Genomic DNA, 24,480 nt, shown 5'->3' on the forward strand with positions numbered 1-24,480 from the left:
CTTCCCCTCCACAAGCAGTGATGATTGCAACAATAGAAATTAGGGCTTTGCAAATAGTTTTTCAAACCACCAATCATTCATTAGTGTTTTGAAAGTCCTGACTTAACGATAGTGTTTATCTTTACGCTATAGTAACCAGAACATAAATGTGTGATTGTTCATTATAACAATAAATGACAAGTTCACGTAGGTTTCATTTCATCATACTCTCCCACATTTTTTTTCAATTTCCCCATAAATAAGGTAAAGTCATATTGATGTTGTAATGTTGAAAGTTTTTACAAAATATCGATTATATTTTTTCTTTTTTTTACTTTAAAGTTTCAATAATTACTAATCAAATTTTTACAGAAATATTTGTTTTTCGAAAACGTGAGCTGCAATCCTTGTCCTTTCTAAACTGGCTACATCTTCTACATACTTATTTCTACAGGTCCTAAACCATATGAAAGGCATGCTTGTAAATTGGAAGTTTAAAAGCAGGTGCGGCACTATACCGTTTTTTACAAGATTTGGAATATTAAATAAACTGACCCCATAGTGCGAGTTCTTGCTTAGTGTTACTCAATACTCAAATATGTAGTAACCACCGGACAAATTCACCAGTCTTACATATTGCACCTATTTTAAAGTATTCCAGGAACTTCTGTTTTTCTGAAGGTTTTTCCTTTCAGCCAAACACGTTCCTTATAATTGCATAAGATGCCGTTCCTTGAGAGTATTTCATTTGGGCACATTGCAGAGTTAGAAAAATATTATATTATGTAGAGGAATTTTCCAATCCCAAAAAAATGGTTGACACCTTTACTTACAAGTGTTTCATTCACAGTCAAGTTGTTGCTGTGTGGAATGATGTTTCATGAATACATTAATTTATCCAAATGGCAACATAATGATCATTGCAGCAAAATTTTTAAGTCCGTGTATTAAAGTTCTGACTTCAAAACAAGTAAATACACATATTTTACAATCTAGCAACATTAAGTAGTGCGCCAAATGCTCCTAAAATAATTGGAAGTACCAGGAGATGTTTGGAGTACCTATACAAGAAAATATTCTATGAAGTTTAATATTTTATCTAGAAGAGAAGAAAAAAATCTCACTGTATATCAATGATTTTAGGTCGGTTGTGGAATGCAATGTCTAAAAATTTTTTCACGGTCACCATACCCAGAAAGGCTACTTTATTAGAGATCCTCATCTAGTAACGTGTTGGACCTCCTTTGCCCTACAGAACCGCAGCAATTGGTCATGGCATAGATTCCACTAGGTGTTGAAATTGTTTTGCTGGATTATTAGCCTATTCAGACAAGATAGCTTCTCCGCCTGCTCAAACGTCCATCGTCAGGTATCAGAGGACCGCTAAGAAAGCTTTCCCCACACCATTACTCCACCTACACTAGACTGAACTGTTGACAAATTACAGAAAGGGTTCATGCATTGCTTTTCCACTGCTAAGTGATTTAATTGTTGCTCTCTTTTGCTCACTGGAGTCACTTGCTCACTTGACTTTTTGTTTCTCTTAGACAGTAATGGTACTCAAACTGGTCGTCTGCTCTTATAGCCCATCAATACTCAGAAACAACGAGTTGTTCATTCAGACACGTTGGATCTCCAGCATTGTATTTGGCTGCGATTTAACTGACTGTACACTGCCTATTCTTTAGAATGATTCTTGACACCTTCCTCTAACATCTTTCGTCGACAAGTTGTCGGCGTCTACAGGAACCCCATTTTGTCAGATGTTTTTCCCTTAATAACGCCATTATCGCTATACTCTCGACAGCAATGAATGAGAAAACCCCACAAGGTTGGCATTTTTGGAAATAATAACCCCGGCTAGTCTATCACCGATGACCATGCCTTGTACAAAGTCAATGAAATCACTAGATTTTCCCATTATTAATGTGAATTCACACTGAAACAGAGCCACAGATATCTTGTTAACTGGATTTTATGCTTCACTGTGGATTCACGTGTCTAATTTCCAAATAGGAAAGCCCTAATTCTGAAAGGGCAGGTGTCTAATAAAGCGGCATTTCAGTGTATACTGTCACATTTTTGGCCCAGTAAACTTAAGCAGAGAATCAGGCTCTATGGGAAAATATTGAGGACTTCTGAGGACTCAATCACTCAATGTAGAGCAAAGTAATTTTGCAACATTACATTGGTACACCACTATTCCTAAGTAAATAGATGGATCCCACTGCTCTTGTGTATTAAATGTTACAGTAGATGTGCAGGGCTAAAGGGCAGATGTTTTATCAACCATAGGTGTCGGTGAGATCATCCCATCATGATTCTGGAACAGGCAAATGCTATTTGCCCACCAAAATAAACATGCAGTAGACATTGTATCTTTTCTTTTTCACTTCTATGAGAGCTTCTACTTGGTGATTTAAGATTTGTTCGGCTTATAGGAGTCACAACTGGACCATTAGAGTACTAGGCTTGGCAGTAGCTGCTGCAATAGCCTCTAGTCCACTAATTTCCAGAGAACTTTGGAAACTTATGATCTGAAATGAGTAATGGTAATGATCAGTGACAGTATCACTCTTATATATTCTTTTCTTTGTACATTGAGGCGAAAACTAATGACAAATGGTCTCAGAATTTAATTAAAGAGATGTCAGAAGCATGGTGCAATGCGTAAATCATCCTAAACTCATAAGACATAGAAGTTTTATTTGTCACAAATAATTTAGATCTAAAGTATCCAATTGCAATAATCTTTTCAGAATGATATATGCAAAAATGTTCTGTTTCTTCTTAACCCTTTTTGAATCACGTTATCTTTTAATAGCGCACGTGCATTAGGCAAGTGTTAGACAATGTGTTGATGCACAGTTGAATTCTTCTATGAGTACATCAGTAGATAGGAATGTTCTCCTGTAAAGAAACATTTACTTGTTTCTAGTAAATAGCTGTCATTGAGATAAAGCCTAATGATATTTACAAAAAAAAAAAACTAAGATTTGTAACAACCAGAAGTCTATGCAATGACGACATCAAATTCTCTTTTCATGTGGTTTGATGGCTGTATAAGTTTCTAGTTAATAGTGCATGCTGTAGATGTAAGACTACATTTTACTTGTATAAATATTCAGCAACTTTGTTTGCTTTATGAAGATGTGTTCAAGTCATAATGTCATTAGGCTTAGAAACGTAGATCCTGAAAGTATTAGAGGTGGGAATTTCCAAAAAACTAATGTGTAAAATGTCTTAATCTCAAAATAAAATAATATTGGGAACACCTGCTCAATTTAAAGAAATATTATATTCTGTTCGAATAAATGTATGAACCTTAAATGCAGAAGAACACATAGTATGACGTTATATTAAAGCGATGGACTCCATTTCCTACTATATATACACTATACATGGGAACAAATGAGTGTATATTAAGAATATCCTAGAGCCATGGTTGCCCTAGCAAAACAATTTAATTTGCAAGATTTCACTAGTGTTCGTTATTACTATGTAGATGGAAAATGTGCGTCTTGTTTTTGTTTATTTTTCCACATGGCAAATAGTATACCAGCCCTATCCATAATGTCTACTGGGGTCATGGACTGCTTGCCATAATTCACTTTAAAAAGCCTACATTTTCAAGGACCTATACCCATGTATGTACAAAGTTTGCGATTCCAAATACTGAGACAGTCCCATGAATACTCCAGCTATTAGTAGAAAAAAAACACACTACTATGTATGATATATAATCCGTTGTGGCCAGGGTTGGGTTCAGATTAAGAAGTTTACTTTATCCATTTCTTGATTCTAACATGAACATGGAGGGTGTCTTAGTACAGACGTCTATGGCATATTGCTAGGACATGTCATCAATATCCACAATATCTAATTAGTGGAGTCAAGACTACTATGACCCCCATCCAACGCTAGAACGATGTCGCAGAAGCACTAGGAAAGTGTCTTCCACTTCGTCTTCTGATTGCTATGCTCTGAGTTTTTCAAGAGGCCGCATGTTTGGTTTATTGGAGTTAAAGAACGGTTATGCGGCCTTCAGAAATACTCAAGACCTTGCATTCTAGTTATTGGCTTGGGTTATCAGACTCCCACCGATCTACTGAGACAACTCCCTTTATATGTAATGTTATTTGCTATGATCCAACCAAAGCAAGAAGATGTTAGAATGATTGGATCTAACTATTATTCTGCCTATGTAAATATTTCCTGAATCTATTAATTGTAGGCTTGACTGTAGTAGCATGTGTAAGGTAATTCGATAGGGTTCCTGTTTTATAGATTTATTTTAGTTGAAAGTAAAACATTTTTATGTTCCTATGCCAGCAAATAGAGACATTGATAACATGTTACCTGGATGACCATCTCATTGGGAAGGGGCATCAGACTTAGTAAACCCAGGCTAACATAGTAGCTGCCATTTAATACAGAATAAAAACATAAACCGATTATATGGAATACATTATTGTTGTTATTCTTTTCATTATATCATTACTCAACATTAGTGTGGACAAACTAAAAGTCGGAATGTTGTTATCTTGACCTCTGTTACTTTGGAGAATTAGTTGTTTTTTTGTGTCTGGGGAATGATTGGTAAATTGGTGCAGCGATCAATCAACTTGTCATACAAGGCACCTTGTGAAGGAAATAGTTGCACAGACAGAAGATAAGAGAGAAGAGATGACCATTTGGTAATCCTTCCTATATCACTTATATGTGGCTGCAGGAACGTCTGTGATGTCATATAGGCTAATTTTAGTCATCAGGAAGTTAATATGGTGGTGTCTAGCCAAAACGACTTTGGAGTATAGAACATCCATTTCATGCAATTACAGGATATTCCTTAAATAGGTTTTACTTGAGACAGACATACTTTTTTTTTTCCCTTAAGTTTGTTTGATTTGTTTGCCATTCTAATACAATATATATATGATTCCAAAACCAACAGTAGCCTGTATGTAAATAAGCAACCTAATGTACCATATAATAGTTTGATAAGCAAAATTGTAGTGTTTCATCATTGGCTGTATGGCATATGTCCGAGGGCGAATACGTTTAACATAAACTTCAGCCTAAAGTTGAAACTATATGCTGTTAATCACAGATAAATTATTTCCTGAGAGCTAATTACATTACACTCATACAACTTAGTCACTAACCTTGTTAATTCATAAGGCTGAGTTTACACTGTGCATTTTTGTTGCATTTGTAGCATGCATTTTTTGTTTTGGTTAATGAACTCCTATTGAGATACATGGGAGTTTATCTACTAAAAAAAAACAAAAAACTAAAAATGCAACAAAAAATGCACAGTGAACCCAGTCTTAGAGCATAAATGTACCACAAGGTTATGACTTTGCAGGACTTTTGTCAATCTCTGCAAGGCTGAATTAATAAACATGGCTACTAAAGCTATATATGGGTGCTATGTAGTCTACTATGTTCTTAAGGATCTGGGTGATGGTGCAGCACTCTTCTATTTTCCGCAATTGTAGAGTCACATGTTCACTTAATCAGGATTTTCTCTAGGAAAATTTGCTGTGGACTTTCAACATAAACAGTGGCCGAAATCCACCGCTGTTACTAACCAGCGGATTTTTAATGACAGAATTCACATAAATAATTGCTATGCTGCAAACTGAACTAGCCATAGAAAACTTTTGTCCTCATATAATGATAGTTACAATATTCAGACTGTGTTTGGGGAGATAATGTAACTAGCACGCTTGTTACATGGAAATAGGAATAATTGAAGCCACATTGCTCTGCTGGAGACAACAGTGGAAGTGGAGTCTAATTAAGTGGGGTCTAACTACACGTGAGACCTCTTCTCATGATGTGTGTGTGTGTGTGTGTGTGTGTGTGTGTGTGTGCGTGTGTTGTCTGATTGGTAGGAGTCCGACTGCTTGGACTCTCTACAATCACCGGAAAGTGTCTTCCTTTTCCCCCAATGCTTCTTAGAAGACAGCGGAAATGGGGAGGAGAAACTTTTTGGGACTTATAAAAACTTCCCATAAGCCCCATATCTCCCACACAAATTTATTGTTTTATGAATAGAAAAATTGTTAAGAAGTTAAAATCTTGCTGTAAAAATGTTAGCTTTCAATTGAAAAAATATTCATATTTGTTAATAATACCAATAAACTTGAACAAATAAAGTGTTAATATGTTAAAAACTGGCGGTACAAAATACCACTAAATACCCATTCGAAGAGGCCTTCATCTGCAACAGGGCTGTATGTCCAACCACAAATTCCTCGAATACATTAATCTTAGACAAGGGATCCTGGATCCTCCTTATACTCTTTATTAATAACATATAATGTTTTCTGTATTGACTGTACTATTTAACAGACTGTCACAAGTGCCAATGTGTCCTGCTGCTTGTGGCCGTCTTGTTATGGATTACATAGCAAGGTCTCTTTTAAGAGCAGCTTGTGGTCATGATCTATTTTCTTAGGACATATTATCCTATGGCTTCATGTGTTTCTCCCCTGTTGAGTTGAGAAAAGTGTAAGAGCATAACATCCGCAGATATATGATATTTCCTTATGGAGCAATGTCATTTCTATTAATCAAAGTTGGATCTTGCTTGGGGTCTACTACAAGAGGACAATGTATGTTATAGTGATGACGGCAGTTACGATGCTTCTGCTTGTATTTGTCCTGTTCTGGCAGAATGAAAAAATATAATTTTTTTTCTATTTTTAAGCATTTTTTTGTCATTCATTAAAATGGGATGATTTTCATTGCAAACAATTTTTATGGTTCATTTTGAACCAAAACATGATTACCACAATTTTCAAGATCTCCGTCTGTTGACTGAGTGGGAATATTCTTGTTTAGGTCCAGAGGCTGAAAACCCATATAGAATGTAAATTGCTTTCACTGAGAGTTTGCCACAATTGTATCCAGTGAATACATCAGCAGCACAAATCTGTTGTCTTCATTTGCTACAATGAAACAGTGCTTAAAATGTATCAGCTCGGAGTCCTAGCTTACACTGCGGCACATGGAGTTCCATTGGCTTTTATGATTAACTTTGAACTAAATTTTTTTCCTTTAAATGATAATACAGAGCCGAAGTCACTCCATGTGCTACTGTATATTGCTTCCATAATAAGAACATCTCAATGATACAGCATCTGATGAAGCATTCCATCATTTTTACAGAATCCAACAGAAAAGACTCTCTAGCCTCCATATGAAACTGGATGCATACCGAGGTACAGTATGACCCCACAGAGTATGCAGTGCCATGGGGTATACTTTTATGCAGGATCCCTTTCTTTTGAAAAGTCTAGTCAACTACACATTTTAATATAGTAAAAAAAAATAAAAAAATAAAAAAAAAAATATATATATATAAATAAATATATAGGTATGCCAACACATACCACTAGAAAATATGCCAAAGGAACACTTTTGAGGCTTGCAAATGACCATTATAGCCTACGAATACATTTGGCATAAACGAAAATAGATTTTCTGATGTACACGAAGAACATAGAAACGTAATGAGAACATAGCCCTAGTGTTAACCTCTTTTCCGCTGTCAGATTTGCAGATCATGGCAGGGAATGTGAATTCCCTACAGTCCTGCATTTTATAATAGGAGCAGTTCAGATTATTTGCTTATATTAGGGAATTGTTCTTTATGCAGTTCTCTATCGTATTAGTCTAGGTTCTCCTATACTTTAGCGTACTTTAACGTATTCCCAGAAAACTGTTTTAACTATTTATTGAAGAATTGATTTCTGGTTTGGACTACCTAAACTAGCAAGAATTTTATTTTTCTTCCCAATTAAGAATTTCATGCTGTTAGATCATTTAAACATTATTTTTTTACTTCTTGAATCAAACCTTTGATGTTAATATTGGTAGATGCTCACGGTTTATTTGACTTGAACAGTTTGTCTCCATTCCAGCAATAACATTTAGTTGAGTCCTGGTTTGGCAATTACTGACCACAAAACTGAGCCAAATGCTTAACTACTACACTAATCTCCACTTAACTATTAGGCTGCTGGCTGGCCTGTAACGCTCTTCCTCTGCCAAGCCTTGTGTGGCTGTTTCATACTGTTCAAACACAAGCTCATATGATGGATGTGAGGGGGTATAAAGCTACTTCTGTAATAAATAGCTGCTTACCAATGAAGTCAAGTAGCCTTAATAACAGTAGAAGAACAAAGGGAAATAGAACATTCTAGATTTAATTACTTATTCGTTTGTTTCAAGAGATAGCATGTGTTTTTGATCAATATAATGGCCTTTTAGACGAGCCAAGACATTGTAACAATCGAACGATTAACGAGTCGTTCCGTAGCGAGCGATCGTTATTTAATTGGATCTATTATCGTTGAAATAGTCGTTATTGTGATCGGTGTTTAGGTCGCTTGTCTGGCAGCTTTTTGTGCACCTGCTTTGTAGTTGAAAGACAAACGATACCTGTTTAAACTTGCACATTTAGTGACGACGAACAATAATATTTCTCTCATTCAAACGCTGCGATCGCCGATCTACGAGGTTATAGCATTAATCATTCGATCGCTTGCAGTGTTTATACCTAGGCTGATTGATCACTTTTGTTCAATCAAATGATTATTCGAACGAGAATCGACTCTTCTAAAAGGCCCTTTAGTTACTATTTTGATGTCCTAAAAATTTTATGATACTCATGTCTACATATACTGAAGTCCTTTGCAATCGATTGTCTCTCTAGGTACTGAATAGCTTTACTCGAAGACATGGGCTATCTCTCTTGGGGAGATTATGACACCCTATTTATTAATCTATGTTCACATTTGATGTTTTTGTTAGTAAAAGGCAATCAAATTGCAATACAGGTTTCTGTATTATTAATCTTTTTCTCATATTACTGTTCAAGAAAGTGGCAGTGAACAAGATATAATAAAACCGAAGTAATACAATCTAAGTATTACCCAACTAGTAGTCCCTATTTGTGGAATATGGCACATAATACTACAAGTATTGTTTTCTAGCATTCAAAGATAATACACAATAATCTGCTCACCTGTGTACTTTGAAAGGATTCACCAAAGATTTAAGTTACTGCGGTGTTACAATTATTTAAATTTTTATTGCATGTTTCTAAGAAATGCCACAATTTTATAGTTTCCAAGATTCCTAGGAAAAAAGGAGCCAAAGTCCCTCTGGCAGTTTTGATGCACATGGTGCTCCCGACAAGTGGTTTTACTTAGAACTGCAACACAGTGAATAGGGTGGTGCTGCAGAATCTGCACAGCTCCAGGTTTATGTAGCAACAGTGGCTGGGAAAAATTTGAGTGGCCTTGTGATTTACTAGCATTGTGGCCACTTCATGATGGTCTGACCACTGGGACCTCCATTGATCGTTAGAACAAAGTTATTTGACTTTAACTTTAACTCGTTGGAAGACCCCTTTATCCTCCTTAATACCGGATTCTTAATAAAAGGGTTGTGAACGCAACATATTAAAGAAACCCAACAAACTTTATATGGGCATGAGCCATTTCAGTCAGAAACCTAAACACCATCCAACAGGCGTACGTACCCAAACTTCTTGTGTCTTAAATATGTGCTGGAAAGATTGTCCAGAGAGCAATGATCTGACACAGGATGTAACTTCTCCATATTAAACTATTTACGTTTTGACTAGTCTTGTATGTATTCGGAAAGATGGTTTTTGTCCAAGGGTCTATTATTATGTCATGTCAACTTATTACACCAATAAAGAAAAGTAAAGGCTCTGGCAAAACCGTATTACATCAGAATTACATTTTGTGAAGGAGCAGAGATCTCTTCAGCTAAATGTACTAACTGATCTCTCCATTTTTTTTGCAGAACAATGGTTCCTTGATTTGGTGCCAGAATCACAAGCAATGCTCAAAGGTAAATACATGTTTTTAGTCCTTTTAATGCTAATTGATGGTTATTTCTTTAAATAAAAAAAGAAAGTGAGAAAAATGAACCGTTAATAGTTATTGTGGAATTCATGTTCTCTCTTTGTGTGATTCATCCTTCTGTCGTTCCTCCTAGGGCTTTTTAAGTACCATAATAACTCCTTCACTGTTGAGGGCTCCATTTAAACATTGCTTTTCAGTGATAGTGCTTATTCAAGACTTGACAAGTCTAGAATAGAAGTAAGAACTCTTGTTCATTTAACCCCTTTGTTTCCCTGGGAGGGGCAGCAAATCAGTTCAAATACTTCTAATGATGTAGGGGTTGAAGGCAGCTCATTATTTATTGTAGATTTGCCATTAAAAACCCAAAGAGCACATAAACTTATGACTAATTGATTCTATTAGACAGAAATCTCATTAAGCGGTGTCGACAAAAGATGCATTACATCAAATGGAATGATAATTCAGCATGAGTCCTTCTCAAACTATGATGAGAAGGATCTATCTATCTATCTATCTATCTATCTATCTATCTATCTATCTATCTATCTATCTATCTATCTATCTATCTATCTATCTATCTATCTATCTATCTATCTATCTATCTACCTATCATCAGTCTGTCTATCTTAAATCAGAGGGGCCTCATGCATATACACTCAGTTATATTGTAGCAGAATTAAGTCCCATCATTCAAGACTTTAAATTTCTCTTAAAAGTTCACAGTGTTATTTCTGCCATGTTTTAAATAATATATATATATATATATATATATATATATATATATATATATATACATATATATATATATGCTCAGTTTGCTTGATATCATAAAACAAGCTATTTATTTGATTCCTAAGCTACCATGGAAATTACTAAGGTTCTGAGCTACAAAAACTACTACGGTGCATTTTGCATGTAATACCAAGCAACATGGCGCTACCAATGATTTTTTTTCTGAAATATCCTAAAGGGGTTTTCCCATGAGTAGGTAACCATATGTTGTGTGATAAATGTTTGATCAGTATGGGTAGGACAACTGGGACATCCATTGATTACGACAACATGGATCCCAGGAGTGAACAGGAGAATGGAGATGTACCAAGCTTGAGAAGGTATTTTTTATTGATGGGAGATATGGAAACCGCTAAGTCAGTGGATGTGTCATAAATATTATTGCAGAACACCTCTTTAAAGTTTTAAATTAGCAGGTACTTATACCTATTTTATTATGACATTCTGGGATCACTTAGAACCTTAAACGGGTTTTCCCATAATAATTATTAATCATCTATTCACGATAGGTAATAAATATCAGATTGGTGGTGGTCTGACCGCTGGTACCCCCAGAGATCACGAGAATGGGCTTACCTTACCATTCCTGGGAGCCCCATTTGAATGGAGTGGTGGCTGAGCATGCGCTCTACCACTCCATTACCATGGGACTCCCAGAAACTGCAAAGTAAGCCCGTTCTTGTGATCAGTGGGTGTCCCAGCAGTCTTAATCCGATATCTATCACCTATCATGTGAATAGGTGATAGAGCCCCGTTTTTAAAATCTGATGTGACGCTTTTCTGGTGATAACTTTGGAATGCTTTCCCCCAATCCAAGCGTTTCTGAGATTCTTTTCTCGTGAGACATTGGGCTTTGTTAGTGGTAAAATTTGGTCAATACATTCAGTTTTTAATTGTGAAAAACACCAAAATTTAGCAAAAATATTTAAAATTAAAATTTTTATAAGTTTAAATGAATCTACTCGTAAAACAGATAGTTAACCACACAAAATAGTTTCTAATTAACATTCCCCATATGTTTACTTTAGATTGGCATAATTTTTTGAACATCCTTTTATTTTTATGGGCTGTTAGAACTTAGAACTTTAGCAGAAATTTCTCACATTTTCAAAAAACTTTCAAAAGGCTGATTTTTCAAGGACCAGTTCAGTTCTGAAGTGGCTTTGGGGGGCCCATACAATACAAACCTCCATATATCACCCCATTTTAATAACTGCACCCCTCAAAGTCTTTAAAACCATTTAAAAAGCTTCTTAACCCTTTAGGCATTTCACAAGCATTAAAGCAAAGTAGGGGTGAAATGTACAAATTTCATATTTTTTGCAGAATTTTTATTTTTATTTTTTTTCTGTAACACAGAAGGTTTTACCAGAGAAATGCAAATATCCTATATGTGGCCCTAGTGTGCTAATGTACTGAAGCACAGGCAGGAAGAAGCAAAGTAGCACCTAGTGAATTGTGGGGCCTTCTTTTTATTAAATTATATTTTAGGCACCATGCCAGGTTTGAAGTGGTCTTGTGGTACTAAAACAAAGGAAACACCCCAAAAGTGACCCCATTTTGGAAACTACACCCCTCAAGAAATTCATCTAGGTGTGTAATGAGCATTTTGATCCCACAGGTGTTTCATAGATATTAATAGAATTGGAGCAGGGCTCAGAAGGGCAGTAGCGCCATTTGACTTTTGGAGCTCAAATTTAGCTGGAATAGCATACGGAGGCCATGTCCTATTTGCAAAGCCCCTGAGGGGACAAAACAGTGGAACCCCCCCCCCACAAGTGACCCCATTTTGGAAGCTACACCCCTCAAGGAAATTATTTAGGGATATAGTGAGCATTTTGACCCCACAGGTTTTTTGCATAAATTATTGGAATTAGGCTGTGAAAATTAAAATCGACTTTTTAAAAAAAATAAAATGTAGGTTTAGCTATCTTTTTTTTTTAATTTCCACAAGAACTAAAGGAGACAAAGCACCCCAACATTTATAGAGCAGTTTCTCCCAAGTACAACAATACCTCATACATGGTCATAAACTGCTTTTTGAGCACATGGCAGGGCTCAGAATGCAAAGAGCACCATCCAACATTTGAGGCCTACTATGGTGGTATTTACTGCCCTGTGTCATGAAAACAGAGGCTCTTGAGTGTCAAAATATTAGAAACCCCAGAAAAGTGACCCCATTTTGGAAACTTAACCCCTGAAAGAATTAATCTAGAGGTATAGTGAGAATTTTTAGATTGTAAAGTAACACGCTTCAAGGTATTCATCTAGGGGTACAGCAAAAAAACAAAAACAAAAATTGTGAAGTGGCACTCCTCTAGGTATTCATCTAGGGTTATGGTTAGAATTTTGAATTTGTGCAGTAACTGAGGACTACCTGGAAAACCCGCAATGGAGGGAGAGGCAATGGCAGGTCCCACTACCAACCTACCCACCATTCCATAAAATCCAGCCCAAAAAATAAATCAAAGGTCTCAGCAAAAAAAAAGATTTGCTGAGACAACAAATCTCATCTGTATTTATTCTTCTCACCCAATGGGGCTGGTCACTTAAAAAAAAACATTTGTTATGGCCAATAAGGGAGGCATGTCTCACTTTGGTATGTGGTGTCCTTCCGAATGCCTCACTTGGCGCACACCTGGCATTTTTTTGGGGGCTTCTGTTTTTTTTTTTCAGTGTGGGGGGGGGGGGGTTTCTGTGGGGAAATGCTGGCCGGGAATTATCCTGCTAATGGAAGGACCAGATGAACTGCCCTCCCCTTCCTGGTCAGCAAATATCAGGACCTTAATGACTTTTTCCTGAAATTGCAGGAAAGTATCCCTACTGCCACCATATCTGCAGAGGACAAAGGCGTTGTATAATGCCATCTGTGGACAGAAAGCTTTTTATACCACACCTTTGTCTTGCACATTTCGCTGTATGGTTTTATGACCTGATCAGACAGGTGAACGCCACACATGTATTTATTGTACTCCTGTACGCAAAATGGTCTGGGGACTTGGGTGGTGGATACGCGTACAGGGACTAGGCTGCCTCTGCTGTCATGATTGCTGGTCAGTATAAGGACATCCCTTTTATCCTTATATTTCAGGAGTAGCAGATCATCACTACAGACAGCTCTGCTCTCTCCTAATTTCAGTGTCTGACCCAGCAAAGTTTTTGGGAGGCCCTTCTGATTTCTGCGGATTGTTCCGCATGCAAATGTGGATCAGGATGAGAGAACTTTTAGCAATGGGACACTGTTAGAAAAGTCGTCCAGATAAAGATTATATCCTTTGCTGAGCAAAGGATGAACAAGTTCCCATACTATATATCCACTAATTCGTCGGAAGGGGGGGGGGCATTCTGGGGTATCTATATTGGAGTCTTTCCCCTTATAAACTCTGAAAGAGTGGGTGTAACTGGTGGCACTTTCACATAATTTATAAAGTTTAATACCGGGCTCTTTTATTGGGTAAATACTGCCTGAAATGCAATCTACCTTTTGAAGCTCACTAATGACTCATCTACTGCAATGTTTTGTTGGGGGAGTATAAACTTGGGAAAAACATTGTGAGTAGTGAGCCATTACTGGTCTAATTGTATAGAGCCTATCAAAACTTGGGTCCTGTGGGGGGGGGGGGGCAGTGAATGTTGGTGTAGTAGTGCAGGAACTTTAGGATAGCTTCAAATTGTTTCCAGCTCATAATTGTGCTGTACAGGGGGGTATTATATAAAATATCAGGGAACAAATAGTCTCTATTACTTGGCTTACGAGACCAAAGCTTAAAAATAGGCCCCAAAACTAATTCCACTGCCTTTGTGGGGGGTCCAATTTTGGCCTCTTGCAGAAAACGAGTCAGGGTTCTGGGAGATTAACTAATCCGCATATATGTTGGACTACTGGACCATTACATTTAAAAGTGTGTCAGAAAAGAGAAGTTTAATATAATCCATGGCGCTAAACCCTGTAGTATCAACTTGAATGCCTGAGGGGGCTGTAAATTCAGGCACCTGGGTGGTATAATTGTCTGCAGCTACCCATGTCAGCTTGGGCAGAGCAGGACCTATGGCTCTTCTGTGCTGACGAGGGCTGAAATCTTGATATGGACGAAGATGAGAGTATGAACTTCACTTCACCTTCGCTTGTGCTGTCCATATCGGAGCAGGGCATTTCATATGCTTCCTCAGCTGTGAAAACCCTTCTGGCCATATCGGGGGATTTTACAAATACGAACTAAAACCAAAAATAGCTACGCTCATTTTTTTGTATTTTAACAACCCCCCACCGCTATGCCCAAGTGAGCAATGAGAACTGACCTGTTGTATCTAATGAGTGAGGATACCCTACCCACTAGGGGGAAATCTAAATGAGAGGTGTTATTGCTACCTAACAGGGAAATCGGGCAATGGGCAATCTAGGGATACATCAGGGCGATGGCGGCCGGGTACTGTGACAGGTGATGTGACAGTTGATGGCTGGGCACAGGTCACAGGTCACAGAAGGGCAGAAGAGAACTTTGGGTGGATTAATCAGATGACCAGTGGGCACCAAAGGTGGTGATCACTGGACAGTGGGCAAAAATTGGTCAGATCTAAGGATTTTATCAGTTCCTCCACTTATCTTTACTTCACTTCACTGACTGGCACTGACTGGCCAATCACAGCACTTGACAAGACGGGAACATTCCGATTTGGTCTTGTGCCAGTGTGACCTCCCTGGCAACTGTCACTAACAGTTGCAGTCAGGACGCTGTTACCGTGTCACTTAACACGGTGACAGTTTAAAGCCAGGATGAGTCACGCCGATTTGCGGGAAGAGGTTAATTATGAAGAAGACTCTTCTTCACGGAAGTGGAGACTTGAGTAAAATTCTATTTTTAATTCCATATAAAGCATATAAACAATATAGTATAAAAACAAGAATTTATAGGCCATTTTTATATGTATAAAAATCCCAGCATGTCCTTTTCTTGTAGCACATTATCTAAACCTCTAAGCTACAATCTACAGCAGAATATATCACTTCGTATATTATAGCATACTGTAGCTGGCAGTGTGAATCCAGTTGATTAATGTGAATGTGCATCTGCCGCCATTTAATAGGACCTATTCAGTGATTAAATCAACAAGATTAATATTGAGAACATTTTAGTTCTATGGCTCTGTCCCGCTTGACTATTTAATATGGCAGTAGATTATATCTACAAACAGTTAAATACTTGGCCACCATTTAAACATTTAGACTAATCTGATTAAAGATGTCCAAACTCTATAAGTGGTCCGCAGTTTATGGATCATCTTCCTTTTTATGATCCTCCTGAGATTCCTGGTCTTTAGCTTTTGACCAAGGATAATAACTTAGAGCACAAATAAGGTAGATGATTATTCCACATTATTGGAGTTTTCCCTGCCATAGAAAGATTGATGTCAGTGTTGGCAATACTTTGCAGCTGGGCCAAATCCAGTTTAAATGATTAAAATAATAAAATACTAGTCAAGTATTCTGTCTGCATGAACAATGTCGCTTACTGTTTAATTCAAAGATTTGCTTCTCTCTGTCCAGATTCTTTAATAGGTATGCACCGAGCCAAATGGAGTAGGAACAGTGCACATAAGAAATACTTTATCTTCTGTCTAGTTAGGAGATACATTTCAATTGAATTATCTGTGTACTCACATGGATTTGGGAAATACTTCACCAAAAAAACTATTAAATAAAATAAATATTGGTTATTAGTTAAAGGAAATGTCTAATCAAGAAATAAGATGCATTGGGAAAGTCTTTAATTTGGGACCACCAATAATTTTCAGTATGAAAGGGCTCTATAAAGTAACTAAATGGGAAATCCAGTCAAAATGATCTTCCAAGTCATAGATACATGGGAGAAGATCACATTGGTGAAGTCTGTGATATCAAATCACCTCTCATTACCACCCTGGTCAGAGATATCCGTTACTGAATATCTGACACAACATTCTAAGAAAACGGCTATTGATTTGTGTGGTAATTTACTTATTTTGCTATGTTATAAAATTAGTTACTGATTTTCGTAGCAGATTATAATAAGTTCATTAAATAGGTATTGGTTTGAAAATTAGGTTTGCAACATTTTTATGGGGTTACTGTGAGTAAAGACCTGTATGTTTCATGTGTAGAAGAAGTTGAATGGCAGATTTGGTATAGACCCTACCCACCAGGTCCAACCTGTTCGATCGCCAAACGCGCTTTACCCGTTACTGCTTTTGGGAGTGCCACTGGTCATGATCGACTGGGTACCTGGAGCTTGGATCCCCCATTCGAAAATTAGTGCAGAACCTAGCGGTAAGGCAGCAGCACAGAATACAGCTATATTACTTAGTTTCTTAATTGGGTTTTCGTCTCTTTAGGCAACTGCCTGGCAGTGCTATGACATGCGTATTTTAATGTTGTATAATTGTATTATTAGGACATTATATGGTTCACCATAAGGGGGACAAAAATAGGAGATACTGCACAGGGCGCCGTACAATTCAGGACCGGACCTGCTCCTAACACATATAACCTTCAGTCATCATAAGAATGTGGTATATCCGAAAAGAGCTATGCCACCTAGGTTTGAAATTGGGATCTGTTTTACAAGTTTAATATAGTTCAGTTTTTGAATCAGAAATGTTTTAAGGTATAAATACAAAGGGCACGCTGTAGAACAACCATAGTCCAATGGAACACTATGGTAGGTTAATTTTCCATACGGTATGAGTTAATCAGGTGAAATAAGCAATTGAGAAGTGCATTGATTGAGTACATGAGAGAATGAGATGGTTTTTGGATATATACCTCTTCTGCTGCTACTTATTCCATTTTTGCCTTAGGCCGTGTGCTAAGACAAAGCATTTACTTGAAACAACTACACGATGGTTATAGAGTGTACAAAATGCTATTGTTTACCTGGCTACTTTTCTACGCCCTGAGTTGTAAATTTCCCTTGTGCTTTGACAGCAGGAAATGGTCTGCTTGTGTTTGTTCTTTGAACAGATGCTCTAAGCCGACAGGGCTTCATTACATTGTTTGTCATGATGAAATATTAGCTACAATGCCTGCAGTCGGAGGTGGAACATATTCAGGGCACTGGTTGCTTGAGAAAGATAAAATCTGTAGAGCTACTAGTTGTAAAAATTTGGAAAACAACCCTGGTCAATAATTTGAAGAAAACATTTTCTTCTTCGTTATTGTACAGAATACTTGAATCATTTTAAAAGTTGCTCTACCACTTCATAGCTTTTCAGTGACCTTTTTTTTATACACATCATTCTTTATCTTGCTTTAGCTGTGGCCTTAAAACTCATTTTTAGTAATCACAACAAAGATAGTTTATGTTCCATGTTGGGGAAAATAGGCAAAGAACATACTGGAGAAGTGTCTGGCATCAGTTTACCCCAACTTCTATGACCATGCATGTTCAAGGGGGAGTCACGGGGCATATCTGTCAGCCAAATACTCATATGGCTAACATCTATCTCCTCTCATGTGTATGCCAGGTTAAATGTATAAGGAATATGCCCAGTAAGATTCAATCTGTCATGTATGAGCGCAATTAGGGGGATGGCGAGGGATGTCTCACAATGATTTATTGCCAGGAATGACTAATGCTTTATTGGCTTGCATTATATAAAATAAGCCATGGAAATCCAAAAAACCATGGGCGCACCCTAGTATTATATTGTCATTTAAAAGTTTGCGCTAGAAAAATGTCGAACCTGATAGAGTTGTCCTATGAGTAGGTACTATTGTAAATGAAAAAGTGTTAAGCTGGCCGCGTCACCATTTAATAAGTTTCTCCCATTCCTCTCTGAGTGGGGGGGCTAGAAATAGTAGACACATGTAGCTTTGAACAAGCTTTAACTTTCAAGACCGGTTGCTGATGGCTTCATGCAATGTTAATATCCTTAAAATGTCAAAGCATGTAATGTAATGCTACATTAAAGCGGCATATTTATTATAAAAATCAATAAAATTTAGTTGCAATGTGTTTTGATCTTGTACGGGGATTGAAACGCGTTGCAGCTAGTTGTTTTTTTTTGGTGTGAGTATTTGAAGGCAGGAGAAGTCTGGTGCAGCATTACCTGAGCTTCTAATTAAAACACAGCACATATTTACTGCATGTAAAGATTCAGAAGCACTGTCTTCTTTTGCTTCATTTGACTGAATTTATTAACATCACCTTTAATATACAGCATTGACCATCTGCTTCATCACAATTTCATTACAGATTACAAAGAACTATATTTAATACAGTCAAATAATTATAATTATTCGGTATAGGAATTTAAAAAAAAGTGTCCATTTTGCATTTCAGAAATGATACATGATCCCATTAGCATTGGAAAGCTGGAAAATGTTCTTGAGTCGTACTCGTAACACAGATCAATGATGCCTGTTAGCTATAATCCTTACCTGCAAAAGACTGGAGAACAAAGCTAATTTATTATCTTATAGTAACGTTTCACATTATAATGGAAAATTGTTCAAAAGAGTAATAATAGATGTTTAAATGATCTTTTCAATGTACTCAGTAAGTGTTTAACATATGTGACAGATTGTACTGCTATAAATCCATCTGGCAAATCAATCCTTAAAGGTGTTTTAGCTTTAGGAATTTATATTCTATAAATTAGTAGCTGTCCTACATACTCACACACGAGTGTTACTAGAATTCATAGGACCCCATGGGAATTTACCTCACTTGCCATTCTCGTACCCAAGTGGGCTCTTTTAGACACCGGACTCTCTGCTCCCTGGTAGTAATGCCCATGTGTTTACAGCTTTTCACACCTCTTCCTTATTTACTGTAAAATGTAAGTCATTGGTGAATTATTTTAAATGAAGAAAAGAAGAGAAGAAATGTATGGTAATGAATGGATTGATCTAGTCATCTGCCCACTAAAGCTAAAAATTACATACAAATGCTCCCTTAGCCCAGAAGTACGATGGTATGGGCCAGTACATAATGCTTTTTCATTGTATATAGAAGTCCATCCTCTTCAATTGCCTGCTTAAAACTTTGTTCTACACACGTGCTTATTTTCTGGTGCCACAAACTTCACCGCAATGTGTTGTTCATCTTAATGAGAACTTCAACCCAATGCACTTCAGATGTCAACATGGGTGGAACTGAGGCACATTTGTCACTTCATTTGTTTTCTATTATTTTAAAAATGTGTTTAAGTCCAAGCACGGTGACACCTAAGTGGGGTTTTTATGGTTTTCACGTCTTTGCATTTGATTTCTTTATGGTACTCTCACTACCACCTACACCCCAAAAGATGCTTATATTAAAAGGCTTCCTTTGAAATTGACCTTAGTGTGTGTGTATTATGGAATTAAATTATCTCCATTCACAGGTAAAGGCCAATGTGAACCCTAAATATATAATAGTAAAAAAAAAATCCCATCTTCTTGTGTACACTTACACCAATAAGCCATGACATTAAAACCACTGGACAGGTGAAGTAAATAAAATTGATGATATCGTTTCAATAGCAGCTGCCAAGAGGGAATACATTAGACAGCAAGGGAACAGTCAGTTCTTGAAGTTGATGTGTTGGAAGCAGGAAAAATTGGCAAGCATAAGGATCTGGATCTTCTAAATTCCCCAGATCTCAATCCGATTAAGCATCTATTTGATGTGCTGGAAAAACAAGTCCACCTCACAACTTACAGGACTTACACGATCTGCTGCTAACATCTTCGTACCAGATAACCCAAAATAGCTTCAGAGGTCTTGTGGAGTCAATGTATCGTCAGGTCAGAGCTGTATGGCGGCACAAAGGGCACCTACACAATATTCGGCAGGTGGGTTCAATGTTATGGCTGATCAATGTATATTTGTGACTCGCATACTTTTCTGTACAATGTGAGTCCTAAGACAGTAAAATAGGACTTTTGCTTTAAGCTGTTAAAGCTTTACCGGCGTAGAATACTACAGTATCTTCTAAACACATATATCCTACAGTTTCTGGAAGAATGTGAATAGTCTTTGAAACAAGCTAAGGAATTGGCTAGCATTAAAAATCCCCAGTTTTACAATCCTACAGTAGTCTAAACAAATAGAGATTTATAGAGTAGCTGGTGAGCACCATCAAATGGCATGTTGTGAAAACGGCTATATAAATATGATAACAATATAACGTTTCAAAAAGACAGCTACGTACATCCGAGCATACCAGCAATGAATGTGAACTCCAGACAATAGTTTTGATGTTCTATTGGAAACGTGTGTGGCGCCTTTAGCTAATCTAGCTTTTACTGTGAGACAAGCTTGAAATTCATGACACTTAGCTGAAATATTCAAGCCCGTTAATGGTGAAGATTTGCTTGGTAGAGCTAGGTTTACAGGCACATGCCCTGAAAAATGAAGATGACAGCATCAATATATAGCTTTCTAGTAGTTAAAATAATACTTTGACTAGGGACAACAGTTGCAACAGTTATAGAATAGAGATAAGAGTTCAGTGAAGTTAAAACACAGGAATTATACAGTGATGTCACAGTACAGGGACTATGCACGGTACAGGGATTATGCATATTGTGATGTCACAGTACAGGGATTATGTTTACTGTGATGTCACAGTACAGGGATTATGCATAGTCACAGCACAAGAATATTGCATACTATGACGTCACAGGACTGATGTGCACTAGAATAACGCACAGAAGAAACATCCCAGCACAGAAAAAAAAAAGGCACACAATGATGTTACTGTGCAGGGATAATGCAGTGATGCCACAGTACAAGAATAATGCAAAAGTGATAGTAGAGGGATGCTGCACACAGTAGGGGCACAACAAGAAACTATTAATCTCCATAGCAAAACTTAAAATATGCCTCATTCATTTTTTCACCCTCTTTAATCATCGTAGTCAGGGCCAGCCTTAGTATAGATGGCGCCCCATAGTATAGCTGACCCCCACCATAAAAAATTGCCCCATAAAAAAGTATAATGCCCCCCCACAGTATAATGCCCCCTTTAGTTCCCCATACACAGTATAATACCCCTTTAGTCACCCCCATACCGTATAATAATAATATTTAATAATATATTATAACCCCTTCAAGGACACAGTATTTTTTCCTCTAATTGTGCCCACATAGTATGATGCCTAGTAATTGCCACACACAGTATATTGCCCCCTGTAATGCCCCTACACAATATAAAGTCCACTTAGTGGCCTCCATACAGTATAATGCCCCCTCCCCTGGCTGCCACACACAGCCCCCGTGTAGATAGTGCCCTCTTGTAGATTGTGCCATACAGCCTCCCTGTAGACTGCCATAATCCCCCACATCCTCCTTGTAGACAGTGCGATACAGCCCCCCCCACCTCTCCATTGTTGACAGTGCCATGCAACCCCCATTTCTCCCTTGCAGACAGTGCCCCCCAAACAAAAAAAATGGTACTCACCAAGGCCCCGTTCCCATCGTGAACTGAGCTGCTCCACAACACCGATGACGGAATCCTTGTGTAGTCCGGCGTGATCCTGCAGCCTAGTACAGAGTTTCCCGACCTTTTCGGACTCGAGGCACACCTGAAAAAAAAATGTCCTCAGGGCACCCCTACCAAAAGTTGTTTCGAGAAAGACAGAAAATGGCTAAAAACAAGCACTACGCTCTTAGGGTATGTTCACACTGCGTTTTTTGTAAGGCAGAAAAAAATTGCCTCAAAATTCCTTCAGGTAGTGCCACACAGACCCCTTGCAGGTCATGCCACACAGCCCCCTTGTAGATCGTGCCAGACACCCCCTTGTAGGTAGTGCCACACAGCCCCCTTGTAGGTAGTACCACACAACCCCCTTGTAGGTAGTGCCACACAGCCCCTTTGTAGGTAGTGCCACACAGCCCCTTCATAGGTAGTGACACACACCTCCTTGTAGGTAGTGCCACACACCCCCTTGTAGGTAGCTGCCACACAGCCTCCTTGTAGGTAGCAGCCACACACCCCTTGTAGATAGCTTCCACACAGCCCCCTTGTAGGTAGTGCCAGACACCCCCTTGTAGATAGTGCCACTCAGCCCCCCTGTAGGTTGTGCCACTCAGCCTCCTTGTAGATAGTGCCACACAGCCCCTTTGTAGTTAGTGCCACTCAGCCCCCTTGTAGGTAGTGCCACTCAGCCCCCTTGTAGATGGTGCCACTCAGCCCCCTTGTAGATGGTGCCACTCAACCCCCTTGTAGATAGCACCCCCTTTTCTGTAGATAGCGCCACTGTAGCTCCCTGAAGGAGCGGAATCCTTTGGCCGAGGTTTCCGCTCCTGGACGGAGCACTTGATGTCTCTGTCCATGTATTGACAGTCACATCAGGGGCAACTCCTGAAGCGGAATCCCCATCCACAGCGTTGCCGATGCTGTAACCGGCGATTCCACTCCAGGAGAAGCCCCTGACATCTCCGTCCATTTACGTACAGTGACGTCATTGGCTTCTCCTGGAGCCGAACCACCGGTCATAGAACGGGGATTCCTCTTCAGGAGTTGCCCCTGATATCACTGTCCATATCGACAGAGACATCGATCTTACCTGCAAACGCTGATGCTGCTGCAGAATCAACTGTAGCCTCTGCTGCCGATGTGGCCGTCACGATGCAGGACCTGTGAGTGACGTCACAGATCTGCACTGTCACAAGCTGGGCGTTCTGAAGAGAAGAGGATGTTACTTCTCTTCACAGCGCCCAGCTAGTAAAAGTATTAAAAACGCCCCGATGTACGCACCTAATACACGCCCACTTGGACTTTTACTTTTAAACACACCCACTTGGACTTTTGCAAGCCTCATTTGCATAATTACAAAAATGGTCATAACTTGGCCAAAAATGCTCGTTTTTTAAAAATAAAAACGTTACTGTAATCTACATTGCAGCGCCTATCTGCTGCAATAGCAGATAGGGGTTGCAAAATCTGGTGACAGAGCCTCTTTAAAACTGTCCGTGTCATCCATGATTGATGATGGAGTGTGTTTCATCATGAGACAGCCATCCATGTAGCATACAAAACTCTGGCCTCATAGCTGTCACAATGCTGGAAAATGTTGGTGCTTTCCTCAATTTTTACAGATCATATTACAGAATGAACATAAATTTTTATCATAGTCTTTTTTTTATGTAGTATTGAAATAGTGTATATTTGGCTTCCTTGTATATAACATTTTAAAAGACATGTGTTAGACATAGTTTTAGACTGACATGAGAATTCCACAATGATTTTATGCCATGCCCCAGTGACATAAAGTCACTGTCAATCTGTTACAGGATTATCACACAACAATAACACTTCCAGGGTGGTATGGAACCGAGACAAAAATAGTGGGACCTCGCATGCACTTTTAGCTTGTCTACAAATAGTTAGAACTTAGGAGCTACAGTAATCAGTAAAAACATGTTTAACATTTTTAGGCTCTGTTCACACTAGTGTCATGCCTTCGGTTTATAATGGACCAATGACAGCTATGACGGATCTGTTTTCGAGCGGACAATGAATCCTATTGTCTTATAATGGAGTTTGTCAGGTTTCTGTCTGGGTACTGATATTCTTACAGCAAAAAAGCGCTCAGACGACAATATTCTTGCCATCAGAAATACCAGAACTCCTGATGGAAAGCAAATAATGCAAATATGAAGAGAGACCTATTTAGATTGCATATACGAGAAGTCGGGAAGGTGAAGAATTATCACAAATGTGGTAGAATCATAAAGTTGGAATAAAGGCTCATTGTCTGTTAAATACTCAGTTGTTCTAAACTTCCTGCTGAACCACTTTTACAGATAATTCAGGTGGAAAGATGAGTTAA

General features: G+C 38.2%; 1 protein-coding gene across 2 annotated transcripts in view; it reads left to right on the forward strand.

The window, feature by feature from the left end:
• ANOS1 (anosmin 1) overlaps positions 1 to 24,480 on the forward strand; it is a 164,191-nt gene that overhangs the window by 15,956 nt on the left and 123,755 nt on the right. For both annotated transcript variants that reach the window (XM_075853978.1, XM_075853979.1), the window contains exon 2: positions 9,829 to 9,876. In XM_075853978.1, coding sequence (XP_075710093.1) covers positions 9,829 to 9,876 — 48 coding nt within the window. The remainder of the gene's footprint in view (positions 1 to 9,828; positions 9,877 to 24,480) is intronic.

The sequence above is a fragment of the Rhinoderma darwinii genome, chromosome 2 (genome assembly GCF_050947455.1).
Source record: "Rhinoderma darwinii isolate aRhiDar2 chromosome 2, aRhiDar2.hap1, whole genome shotgun sequence".
NCBI classification, from domain to species: domain Eukaryota; kingdom Metazoa; phylum Chordata; class Amphibia; order Anura; family Rhinodermatidae; genus Rhinoderma; species Rhinoderma darwinii.